The sequence below is a fragment of the Artemia franciscana genome, chromosome 3, assembly GCF_032884065.1.
Source record: "Artemia franciscana chromosome 3, ASM3288406v1, whole genome shotgun sequence".
NCBI lineage: Eukaryota > Metazoa > Arthropoda > Branchiopoda > Anostraca > Artemiidae > Artemia > Artemia franciscana.
This window is the reverse complement of record NC_088865.1, coordinates 21,765,046-21,778,461: the sequence shown is the minus strand read 5'-3', so window position 1 is coordinate 21,778,461 and position 13,416 is coordinate 21,765,046. Positions and strand designations below refer to the sequence as shown.

The following is a 13,416-nucleotide window of genomic DNA, read 5'->3' as shown; positions in this document are numbered from 1 at the left end:
GAAGGCATATTTTACAAAACTTAAACTGTAATGTAAAGAGTGAGGTTTGAGAATTTAGTCCTCCTTATTTTTAGGATGAATTTGGGTATTTAACGTAACTACTAAATTCGCAGTTACAATTTTCGCATTTTGTTGAAATAATCTTGCGGTTTTATCAAACTCTAAAAGTGTTTATTAAGATGACGACATAAATCTTGCTTGTCAAAAAGAACAATGCGAGGTGTTACGTCATTCTCTCACGGCGAATCATAAGTTGTCAAATGAAACCAAAACGAGATAATAACAAAGTAATTAATTAGCCTCATAGGACAAAAGCGTCTTGTGACAAAACAGAATACACAAAATATCTTCAAAATCGCATAGAAGCGGTGTTACTTGTTAGCGATATCAACAGCAGCAAATTGGAGCCCGTGAGACAGAGTATGTACCTCAAAATACAAAATTATACAGGTATTGAAAAAAACAAAGTGCCCTCCATCTCAAAACTCATCTCAGCTTAGGAGGGGCTCATTCGATTAGAAATTGAAAATCTTAGCAAGGGTTCAAAGTGATAAAGTTACCAAGTGATGCCATTTTGCTTCTAGGTACCCTTGTAACCACCAATGACATTGGATCAAAATGTGCAAATAGCCACTTTCTCAGAATGTATATACAGCACACAAAACCCCATGGGCAACTGGCCTGAACTATGAAGTTACAAATTGTTAACAGATAGATTTATAGAAAGTGACAGGCTTATTTGATCTTGGGTGTCTGATTGGCTTAGAGCTTCCAGCTTTCAGGGATTGTTCCCTAAGCCAAGAGGACTACACATAAATGGAAGTCACGGGGGTTCAAAGTGGGACATAAAACTCTTTATCTCTGATAAGTTTAAAACTTACTGCCGTAAATCCTTGGGTCAAGAGGTCCCTAATGTGGAAATAGAGAACAAGGGGCATAGATCCCTCCAATATAGGAACCTAAAAGGACTAAGATACTTCTTTTTTTTAGTGGCTTGGAATCTATATCTTTAAGCACTAGGGCCAAGGGGACCTCAATAAACAAGACAAAAATGCAAAAAGTAATATCACTTCATGAAAATGGAAACTGGAAAAGGGCCCAAAAAGGCTAAAAGAATGTCTTTTTCTGAGCAGTTTGAGACTTGTATCTGTAATTCTCTGTCCAAATATGATTGTTTGAAATTAATATATACAAGGAGTTCAAACCAAGGGTATCGCAGTGAACAAACAAAGATAAAAATAAATTAGGCTTACCTAAAAATAAGGCCCAAAGAGGGATGAAAATTTCTCTTCTAAGCAGCTTCAAACTCGCATACACAAATTCCTAGGCCTATGGGACCAAAAATAGGCAGAAGAAAGTTTTCAGCTAATAAAAACGGAAACAAGAGAACTTTTAAGTTAAAAGTAAAGCTAAACAAAAATGTATTTCTGTAGCCACTCGATACAGCCTCTTGGAGAGTATCTTGTTTTTGGGGGTATGTAAAATTTTTGGGTGACATATTCCCTACATACGAACTTTACATGAAACAAATCACCTGCACAAGGCAAACCTATTTCTTTAATCACATTCTAAGCTAGAATCGCTTTGTAACCTCACGTTGCTGGTGATACTTACTGCATATATGCCCTCCCACTTTCGAACTACCCCAATAGACATTTCATTATCATACCGAGCAGATTAGATATTCTACCAAGTGACTAGGTTAATCCAGGAAGGTGTAGAATCGACGGTTTGCACGATCGCAATTTATTCCTAATTTAACGCCCCATGCCGTTTTCTTCGAGTCTATTGGATCTGGAGTGTGGAAGAAAAAAAACTGTGAGCAAAACTAAAGAGCACAACACACTGAATTCCCTTGCTTGACCACTACATATCTTACAAATGTAGCACTGAGGCTGCAATTCTTTTTTCGTAGGAAAAATCCCTTGCTTTTTCCGCATTCGCGTGCCATGCGTATTCATCATTTGCGTTGGTCTAATAATATGATTTTGTTTACGTATCAGGGATAGGGAATAGATACTATTTTCCTGGGATTTAACACCATATTTTTGCTCAGCAGTATTTGTATATCCTCTCTTATACAGAGAATAAATATGAGGTTTGGAACTCAATAAACTAACTAGCCCGAGCGGGTTCAACAATCCCTACAAATTAGTTTGAATTAGTCTCCCCAATGCTGTATCCAGGGGGTGGGGGCAGGGGGTTCGGCCCTCCCCCCAAAAAAATGGCTGTCTGACTCGTAAAAAGGCAGCAGAAATGAATATGGACTAATTTTTGTACGGTTTTAAAGTTTTTTTTGTCCCCCTCCTCTACGAAAACATCCTTTTTAACCCCCTCCCCTAAAAAATCCTGGAAATAACCCTGGTCCCTCCCCCTTCATTTGCCAACTTCCTTAAAGCTAACAAATATCCGCCACACAATTTGGTACTTTATGATAAATAGTGGGAAGAAAATGAACTTTTTTTTCTAATAAGATTAATTCTTAATATTAAACGTAGGCAATACATACATTTAGTCACAGAGAGTAGTTATCAGATCTAAGTAACCAGTAATGATGATGAGGACAAGGGTGGCCAATATGAACTCATCCACATAGTGGCACTATCTGGAAAATTGTCATCTGACACTGATTCAGGAATGGTAACTATTATTTCGTTTCGTCCTAAAAATAAAAGTTTATTTCGAAAGAAATTTACGGTGATTTCAATAAAAATCTGAAACCACTCAAAAATGGCGTCAGATCAAAGTCGAACGTAAACCATTGAAATAAGCATAGTCGACCCCCCCCCCCAAGGACAATTACAGCAGGAACAAGAAAAAAATTACTTTAACAACAAGAAAAATCTCTTTTTTGCATGGGTAGTACTGATCTGTCTCCCGTTTATTTATTTGTTTTTCTACAAGGGCTAGTGGGTGACCAGAACATCGTAAAGAAATGTATAATAGCTCATTCAAACAGAAATCAAATTTGCTAGTGCCCTTTTTAGTGATAAAAATACTGGAGGGTTAGTAGCTCCCTCCCAAAGGCCCCTCCCCCACAGTCATCCAATAAAAATTTTGAGATAGTCATTTTGTTCAACATAGTTCAGAGGTCCAATATTTATGGTTTTGGTGATAATATGACCCTCCATAGCCCCTGGGGAAAGTGCTGTACGCTGTATCGTTATGGGACGTACCAATATCACGCGTATCGGTATGGGCGTATTATTATTGGGCGTATTGGTGTCGCCGGTATCTTAGACAGATTTTTAGTAGCTCATATAAAAGAGAAAAATGAAAACAGTTCTGTGGGAAAATTCAGGTGACTCTCCCCAAAGTTTTGAAATGTAAATAAACTTAGTTTATAATACCATTTATCGTACATGCACAAGAAATGATCATTTTTGAAATTTCAATTCATTTCTAAGTTATTAGTAGCTTTTCTATTTAGGGACAGATCAAATAACTCCCAAAGCTTAAAGGCACATTTTTGTTGAGGTAGCAAAATTTTCCACAAACATGTCCATATTGAAACTTGTCCACTTGTTAACCTTTTGTGTCGAAGCTACTTTCTTAAGTGGTACTAAATTTCTATTTTTTTAAACAAAGAATTGAAGTTCGATTTCTTCTTTTTTAAAAAATGCAAAAAGAAACAAAACTATGTGTCCGTAGATTGAAGGTGATTAGAAATTATATAAAAAAATAAGTTTTGAGCTGAAACTAAGGAGCAACATTAAAACATAAAACGAGCAGAAATTATTCCGTAAAATAAAAAAGATGTTGTTTCTAAATTAAGTTTTAATAAAATAAAAGCAAAGATTAATTAAGAAAAATAAAGTTTTTCCGAGAGAATTAAAGAGCGAAGTTGAAACTTAAAATGAACTGGTGTTATTTCCATATGTTTGTAGGATTATAGAAAACTAGTGCTTTACTGAAAACACAAAGCCAAGTATAAAAAAAAAGAATATTGATTTATGGGTCAAAAGTAAATACGTAGCCTCACAACAACAAACTAATCTATAGCGCTTTTCATAGTCTTATAAGATTCCTTCACTTCGAACTTGTCTACAAAATAATCATGATATGTCCTTTTCAGATGCAAACGACAGTCAATCATTGAACTGAGCTCGTTGTTGAGAAGTGATACCAAATTAAACGAAAAAAAGCAACAATCTAAAAATACTTTACTTTTATACTGTTAAAAGTGTTCTTGAATAGTTTACTTTTAGCGTACTAAAAACTCATATTGTTTTGTATTTTCAGTAAAGCGCTAGCTTTCTGTAATCCTACAAAAATATTGAAATATCACCAGTTGATTTATTTGCACTATTTTCATCGGTATATGTTAGATAGGCTGTGAAGAAATAATTTCTGTTCGTTTCATGTTTCAACTTTGCTGTTAAATTCCCTCGGAAAAACTTTTTTTGAATTAATTTTAATTAGCAATGACCTTAATGCCTTTGAAAAGGTAATCAGCGATATCAACTTTCATTTGGGCAGAAAATGCGACTTTGCATTAAAATTTAATTTACGATATTCTAAGAGACTTTTCTCTACTTAGAAACTTGAGGAAAGGTTGCACCTGTCTAGTATTGAATGAAATCTTGGAGGGGACACCTGTTTTCAGCAAAGACATTGAATAGGCAAGTAGATGAGGAGGGGAGAGAAGAAAAGAAATGCTCAGGTAAATTTGCAATTGAATGGCTAAGTAAACTCTTGAGCAGCTGATCCTTTATACTATTCAAATCTCCCACGCGAAAGAATCATAGCTAGTGGAGCGTTAGCAAGAAAGACTCATAATTTGTTGCTTGTCTGTGGACAAGACTTTTCAAACAGTCAATTCAACATTGAAAAACGACAGATAAAGAAAATGGACTGAATAGTAGTGCATATATATGCAGAATGCATTTATACACGCCCAGTGGCGTCACTCTGGGGGGGGGGGGGCACTGGGTTGGTAGTTGCCCACCCCAATAATTTAGAGAAAAATTATTACATAGCCCATGCCCTTTGACCCTTCAGATGGAAACCCCTCTGGCCCCCCAATAAAAATGCAGGAGTTACACCTCTGTATACACTGTTAGTACAACAGAGTTAAAAGCGAAGTGTTTTTCAAAGATTAATATTAGTTAAATAGATAGTATTTAACCTGATACAATATACATTCTTTTTAGGGGGGAAGGGGGGGATCCAAGTTCGTTAAATCAGACTTTGAAAAGGCAAACCTAATAAAAATCATACAGAATTCTGAATCAATCGTAAAAGTTAGACTAAGTAACAGTTCTATCCCTACACAAGCGTATCAGGGTCTTTTATGAAGCTCCATTAAAAAAAACAAAAAAACAAACAACTTGTAACTTGGGAAAATAGGGTCCAAATTAAACAAAAAAACAAACATAAATTTGTATTTAATAGCACTAGCACTTTCTATCTTGCCCAAGGAGAATGATCATGGATACGAGTTTATTTGCTTGTTTGTTTTGATTTTCTCATTGGTACTCATATCACACTAGGTTTCATAGAAAATCTAGATTAGACTCATTCCAGCGAAAATAAAATTTCTATATATCTTTAAATGTAAAAAAAAAAAAAATAGATTTCTCTTGGCAAAGGGTAGATTCGTGCCATTTTCTGCTGGAACTAAAAAATTTAAGGCTCTGTTTAGGGCACTATACCATAGCCGGGGCGTAATTTCCTATTGGACAGGGGAGGATGGGGCTGCCGAATGCCCCCTCCAGACCCCGTTTTTCTCTCCAGCTTAAATTTAGCTTTTTCAAAAATCTTGGCACAGCCAAGGTGAGCCTGCATAATTCAAGCATCCAGAGAAATGGCTCAATTTTCTTTAGTGTATCTTTGCCTTTATGGTACATTATGGCTCATTTTGCATTTATCTCTATCATTGTCACTTGTTTTGGGAAAATAGATACAACTTGTCCTCCCCCCACCCCAAGGTTTTGACAAAATTAAGCCACTGCGCTATGGGATGATAATTCTGAAATATTGAGGAGCTATTCTTATAACCTCCAAGTTTTATAGATCATACCGGGGCCTAAAGGCAAGGCCGTACCCAGGGAGGGAGAGTCTGAGTATTTGAACCCCTCCCTCCCGAAATGTTTGTCTGACTCATAAAACATAGTAAAAATGGATATATACAATTTTTGTGCGTCTTTGGAGTTTTTTTTGTGTACCCCCCCCCAGAAAAAAAATTCTGTAAAACACCACCCGAAAAAAAAAATCCTGGATACGGCCCAGCAAGGAAGTGATTTATTTACTGTTTCTTTTTATAAGTCGCGTAAACATCACAATTTATCCTCGTGTTTAGTTTAACGCCTCTCTTTACTTTGTTTGAAAAAAAAATCTTCATTTTTCAATTAATCATTGAAAAGCGAAAAGGCGGTGCACAAGCTTATTATATTTTTCAAATTTATTACTGGATTCAATCCATCATTAAGGCAATCTTTCTATTCAATTAATTAACAATCATAAGCTACACTTTTAGGCCAAAAATTCAAATCTAGCCAGCTTTTAGGGGTGATTAAGAGGCAGTCTCTACTTGGAAGATGATTAATTCAAAATTTCCCCTGGGGAAGGCTTTCCCAGCAATCACAGAGAGTGACCTCCATAGCCTTTTTTTTGAATATGTCAACGCAAACTAGTCTTTAGTTTGATCTTAATTTAAAAAAAAGAAATAATGCCAAAGTGAAGTAAATTTAACAGAGCTACGAAAACTTGACCAAAAAACTGTCGCACTTGGTTTTGTCAGGTTGCATTACAATGTTTCTCAAACGCTATCTTTGGAGAATTGACGCGTCCAAAGACTTACGTTTTTATAATATAAATCACAGAAAGAGTTAAATTCCTAATTCACCTGATAATGGTCCAATGGATCTTCCCTAAGGAAATAAGAAAACCAATTAAGGAAAACATCTTCAGCAAAATATTTTTTTTCGCCATTCACTCAAGTTTACGCTGCGAAAAACTGAAGAACAAACCGGTTTCTTTGTTACTTTAGAAACAATTTGGGCTATATATTTGCACTTTAGGGACGAATGGGCTTAAAGTATAGCGGATCTGCATGCAAAATGTGTTAGGTACATTTATTCTGCATATTATGAAGTAAGAGTTGTTTTCTAACTTCAAACTGTTCAAATACTTTACCACCACAAATCCCCCTAATGCGCAATATACAGCCTAAATTATATATTTTCCATCTATTTTGATGGAAAGCTGAAGCTGAAAGAAACTAACGGAAAAGCTCAAGTGGCTCAAGTGGACGCTAAGCTGAAAGAAACCAACGGAAAAATCGGTTTCTTCTCAAGTTTTAGACAGTGTCAACTTGACTAAGCGCCGCATAATACACAAGCAACACCAAGTTTACTAAATAGACTATTGGAGCTAAGGCTACCCAATAACAGTATACAGTGGCTTTTTACTATAATTCGCGCAACATTAAAAGGAAAATTAATAGTTATAGTTATAGGTTTCTGTTTATTTTTGCATCAGAGATGATACAAACTTGAATGGATTTTACATATTGTCATGTCATCCTATATTTTTTAATTAGATGGCAGAGGTATCGCAAAGACTTGAGTTGCAAAGGAAATTCTTATTAGAATTTCCAAAAATCTAATTCCATTTTCTCAAAATCTAAACTATAGAATTTCCCTGATTATTGCCACTTAAAAAGGAATCTTATAGAGTCCTCAATTGAATTTTCTTAATCTTCCAGTTATGTTTGCTTACATTCCAAATCCAATACAAAGATACTAACTCATCTTTTTCTTTATTGTGTTTTGGGAGCAACACTTTGGTTTCACCTTAACCTTAATCACCTTAACCCATCTGAGGGCTTTAAGGTCTTCCAGACTTGTAGTGCTTTTGGGTTGATGACTGCCAGTCGAATCTCCACTGCTTCCTCTCCCACTCCTTGTCAAGTTGGTTTTTGAAGGACTGGATGGAGGGAGCACTGACAGTTGAATCTTTCAGTTGATTCTAGTAGTTTATGACTCTTCTCGAAAAGACTGATTGGCGATTTCTTGATCGAAAGCTTGACTTTGGTAGCTTCTTGGAGTGTCCTCTTGTGTCATGCTGGCTGGAACTGAGATTGTGGCCAAAAATTCCTGACTTTTCATTCTGCAGTTTGTAAGTAACCATCAAATCGCTGCACAAGCGTCTGTAAACTAAAGTGGGTTGTTTGAGGTTCCTGAGGTGGTCTTCATATGAGGTTGAATGTCAGACTTCTTACGCATTTTGTTGTTCGTCTCTTTACATTTTCGATAAGCCTCACATCTTGTCGATAAGAAGGACCAGCAGGACACACACCAAAATCGAGATGGGGTCTGACACTGTGGTCTCTTCTTAAGCTATCTGCGGGATAGCTTAGAAGCGTTAACGGTCAAGAAATTGGGGATTACAGTGGTCCTGCACAAAAGTGAAATAGCCCCTGGTCCTGGGTGTCCATACGCTAGCCTCTATACAGCTTCTCGGAGTTGTATAGTTGCCAAACAATAGTTGCTGAAAGGCGAGTATATATTATTTATATACTTGGGATTCGGGGCTAGCGTTTTAAAATGCCATTAGTCCCCCAAGTGATAGATGATCTAATGAAAAGTATACAGGGGTTATTTTACGCGTCGCAGGTCAGGTAACTGGAACTTCACAAGGTGTTTCGTGGTGGCTCGGCTTGACTGTCGTCCTTAAATGATGAATCGAGCAATTTAAAGATGCAAAAGAGTAGCATTTTCTGGCGGGTCCAAAATAGCTTTTTTTTTGCCATTTTGTTTGTGACCATTCTGAGTTTGTAATTTTATTTTCCATGTTAAGGACAGAGGTAGTCGAATTGAATCCCATGTCCCTCTTAAGCTTTAATAGTTTGTTAGTGTGAAGGAAACTGAGCGTTTTTCTTTGCTCCTTTTATAATAGTGATGTTAGAAAGTTCTCCCGTGGTAAGAAAATCAATTTCTATAGAAAAAGGTTTAAATTTTCTGCATCAGTTATTTGTACAAAAATTCGTCCATAAGATTGAAAGCTTCAGAATTTTGAAAGCTTTGAGGAGCTCACAACTTCCTTCTTACGGTGAGCCTGATAAAATTGGATAATTACTCTGCTAGACTTAGATCTGTTTCGCTCCTAAAACAAGCTGGTGGACAAAAGTGGGCCCTTGGTTCCTTCCAAAACAAGGTAGGCATGTTCCACCTTATGTGAAGCAGAAGGTTTTATGTGAATGACTTGGGTACCTTAGTGGCCATTGACTTCTCTAATATTAAACAAATCTTCACCCCTCAAACCTCACCGCCAACCTTTTTGTAAAAAAATGGGAATGCTGCAACTTGCGTGAATTAACATCTTGGAAGGAATCCCAGTTATTATTGCTGGGAAGTACAAAGTAGACAGATTCTCCTGCGATACCGACCAACTCCCCTTCACCGTAAACTTTTATTTTATGTTCAGAGTCACAATGTGGGCCCTCATTTCTACAATGAGCATATCTCATCACCAACGTGTCGACAGTAAGAAAAATGCGTTTTTTATTTATTTGCTTGGAGTTCATGAGGAAAGTACCCTGAGCCAATTGGACATGAAAATTATGATTTTCAGAGACATATTCCCCTTTCCCAAACTCCTGTGTACTTTAATTTATGGCGGAAATAAGTTTGGACCAAGGGGATAAAGCAGATGGGTCATCAGAGATATCCGCCTTTTTATTAAGAGATGTCCTTATTGTGGAGGGAGACATCCTTAATAAAACAACCATATTCACTTAAAATTTGTTAGGAGAGTACCTATGGCCAAGAAGACGTTTATCGAGTAATTTTAGACATTTAACTTTAAAAGAATGAGTTGCAAGCAAGAACTGTAAAGCTTGTCTTCAGCGACAAGAGGTTGTATACTTATACTAATTAGTTCATTTTATTCTTTTCCATGGTTTTTAGGATAGGAGAATTGCTATTCATGCAAATGGTTATTCAACGATTACAAACAATTAATGTAACGTAATGATGTAGTTTGGCAACGAGTTGGTAAAGAGTTTATGTGGCAATCAGTCTCTGATAAACAGAGAATCAAAATGTAATGTTTTCACCATACAGCACGCATGGAATTTTTTTTTCTTTTTAAGTGTTTGATCAATATTTGGTATTTTTTTATGTAAGCTTTATCATTTGTCTTTTCTTTATATTTATATTGTAGCCTACTCCTCATTTTTTTTAGAGAAATAAAGAAAATAAATAAATTAGTTTGTACAGATGGTGCATTTTAATACCGAAATAAAGAATAAAGAATAAAGTTGTTTTCGAGAATCGACCAAGTGAATAGCTTTACTTTACTGGGTAGTATTTATTGCTAAAAATGGTAGATCCAGAGATAATATAAAAAGTGGAATAGTATGGGACACTTCCATGGGGGGGTATTTTCCAAGGGGATATTTTCAGGGGCATTTTTTTTGGGGGGGGGGGATTTTCTGCGGGGGTATTTTACGGGGTATTTTCCCGGGGGTATTTTCCGAGAGGAAATTTCGTGGGGGTAGTCTCCAGACGGGGGTTAATCATCAGGAGGGTGGGGTAAACGCTGGCCACTAGTGAGAGTACCTATATATTTTTCTGAAGCGTGGATGCTTCTTCTGTTTTCTAGAGGAATTATCCAAAGGATAGTCTTAGATACTTGTTTTTCTGACTAGGCTTTATAAGAAATATATCTTATAAAGTAGGCTTTATAAGAAATGTTTCTCGATCCCACTTTCTAGTGCTTAAACACAAGAAAGATTAAGATGGCTTACGGAAGAGAATGACAGATTTCAAAAAATTGTACTTTTTGGATATCTATGACCTGACCGAAAACATTTTCCCTTAATGATGTGGAAAGAGATCATTACACCGCGATTCAAAAGAACAGGAACTTCATGTGATGGGATAGTGTGTGTGTGTGTGTGTGTGTGTGTGTGTGTGTGTGTGTGTGTGTGTGTGTGTGTGTGTGTGTGTGTGTGTGTGTGTGTGTGTGTGTGTGTGTGTGTGTGTGTGTGTGTGTGTGTGTGTGTGTGTGTGTGTGTGTGTGTGTGTGTGTGTGTGTGTGTGTGTGTGTGTGTGTGTGTGTGTGTGTGTGTGTGTGTGTGTGTGTGTGTGTGTGTGTGTGTGTGTGTGTGCTAGTGATTTTAGTACTTCAGCTCTTTCTCGGCTTAAGGGTTGGACAGTTATCAGCATTTGTAAGGCAGTAAATAAAAGCTAATAGACTTTCAAACACACGTAAGCTCATCGACTCTACCATGAGAATTCCATTCCCTAGGGGGGGGGGGGGTACAAGTACAACAATAATTTTTGCTACGGTCTTGATATAGTTGAATATTAAGGGAATTGTCGAGTATTTAGACGAGTAATGACTTAATGCCACAAATGATGATACTTATACATCTTTTTGATTATTATCGACCGTAAAGACAGTAAAGAGGTATTGGTGCTGGTCCGAAGTAGCTCTTATACAATCTTGGCGCATGCAGAGCTGACTTCACGTGCCTCTGGATATCCGACTAGCCACCAGAGAACTAAATACACCTAGGGACGGCTGGGATAGCAGCCCTCCTCCTGAAATTCATTGCTTCAAATGGAACTGGAAATACAGCCTCGGATGTCCCACCCACTTTCCCAAATGGATCCAGGCCTGTCCAAGGACGTATTCCTCCGAACATCGCTGACCAAGGTGGCATTAATGTTGCCACCTGGAATGTCCTGACAACCAGCGTGGTTCTAAACTTCTTTTAGCAAATGAATGAAAAAGATATAAAGTGATATTGGATAATTGGAGAAGGACAGACACTGCTTTGATCTGGCTGAACCCAAAAAAGAGGGGGAGTCGGGCTTGCTCTCAACAGCTTCACCCGGAAAGCCCTACTGTCATTCACGCCTATCTCATCACATCTATTGAGAGCGAGAATTGACAGCAAGCACGGGAAGATAACTGTTCTCACCTGCTATGCACCGACAAACGAGGCTGAGGATGAAGATAAGGACGACTTCTATGTTGTGCTGTCCTCCGAGCTCTCCTCCATGCCGCCACACGACTACCTCATAGTCCTAGGAGATTTTAAGGCTGGTGTCGCTAACAGCTCTGGCCTATATGATACGGCTATTGGACCTGTGACGGTTGACGCTCTGAATGATAATGGTGAGTGGCTGCTCAATTTTTGCATCACACACGCCATATCAGTCACAAATACCTGGTTTGTGAGAAGAGACATTACGAAGCACACATTGTACAGAAATGAAGGCAAGACAAGACGACACTGGCTTTCGTCTGTCCAGAACTGCCGCTCATATAGAGGTGCCGAGCTCGGCAATACCGACGATTGTCTTGTTTCTTCAAGGATTAAACTCTGGCTGAGGGCCAACAAGAGTAACTCCTCTTCCTCCAAGAAGATATACATCTCTCAACTGAAGCAAGATCCCTCGGTTCGTGAACGGTATATGGCTGAGGTCTCTAACCGTCTTGAGGCCCTTCAGCAGTGTTCAGAAAGCGAGTCAGCGTGGAACACTTTCAAGGTTTATGTTCTCACTACAGCTACAGAATTTGTGGACTTGAAGCAACGAAAAAAGAAAGGTGGATTAGCAGCCAGACGTTCGAAGTGATTGAGCAGAGACGGCGAGCGAAACTATGAGGAGATATGACACTCTACAGACAGCTCAACAAACAGCGCAACTCTATGCTTCATAAGGACAAGAAAGATTTTATTGGAGGCAAAGCCACTTAGCTCGAGCAAGCTGCGCAAACGAAAGGCAAAGGCGCAACATTCAAGATCTTGCGTGACCTGACTGGCCAACACACCATGGCGTCCACAAGCCTGAAAGTTGTGAATGGAGAAACCATATAAGATCAGTCCCAGGGTCTTGGTCTATGGAAAAAAAATTTCGATGTGCTGCTCAACTCAGATACACCCAATTGAATTGACACAGGGCTTGTTGCTGCTGCTGCAGAAGCTACCACTACCCCCAACGGCGACGAATTTTCTCCTGAGGAGATCAGATTGGCCATAAGGAAACTAAAGAACAATAAAGCAGCCGGTACTTGCGACATCGCTTCTGAGCTACTCACAACAGACGGCCCTGCAATCATACTTTGGCTGCAGATGGTGTTCAGCATAATCTGGCGCACTGAAGTTATACCATCGGACTGGAAGAAAGTATTCCTTGTGCCAGTGCTTAAGCACAAGAGCAGCAAGATGGAATACAGCAACTATCGTGGTATTACCCTACTGTCTGTTCCTGGAAAGCTTTTTACGATACTGCTAATGAAACGTGCAGCAAGTTTCCTATATGCCTTGCGCCACCCCAAACAAGCCAGATTCATCCCAGGAAGGTCGACAACTGAACAAATTCACAAGGTTAGACAGATCATTAAGTGGAATTTGATAAAAAAGGCCCACATAGCTTTTATTGACTTTCGTTCTGCCTT

General features: G+C 38.2%; 1 protein-coding gene and 1 long non-coding RNA gene across 3 annotated transcripts in view; one reads left to right on the top strand and one right to left on the bottom strand.

Annotated features, from left to right (window-relative positions):
- Positions 1 to 1,888, bottom strand: part of LOC136025012 (uncharacterized) — a 57,587-nt gene extending 55,699 nt beyond the window's left edge. For both annotated transcript variants that reach the window (XR_010616996.1, XR_010616995.1), the window contains exon 1: positions 1,615 to 1,888. This is a non-coding gene — a long non-coding RNA (uncharacterized LOC136025012). The remainder of the gene's footprint in view (positions 1 to 1,614) is intronic.
- Positions 1,889 to 12,014: 10,126 nt separating this feature from the next.
- LOC136025499 (uncharacterized) lies at positions 12,015 to 12,593 on the top strand. Its single transcript, XM_065701529.1, has one exon. It carries the CDS (start codon positions 12,015 to 12,017, stop codon positions 12,591 to 12,593), a length of 579 nt encoding a protein of 192 aa, XP_065557601.1.
- The last annotated feature ends 823 nt before the right edge of the window (positions 12,594 to 13,416 follow it).

What these genes read in the sequence shown, in the direction of transcription:
- LOC136025499 (XM_065701529.1), top strand. Translation starts at nt 12,015, where the DNA reads ATGCCGCCACACGACTACCTCATAGTCCTAGGAGATTTTAAGGCTGGT.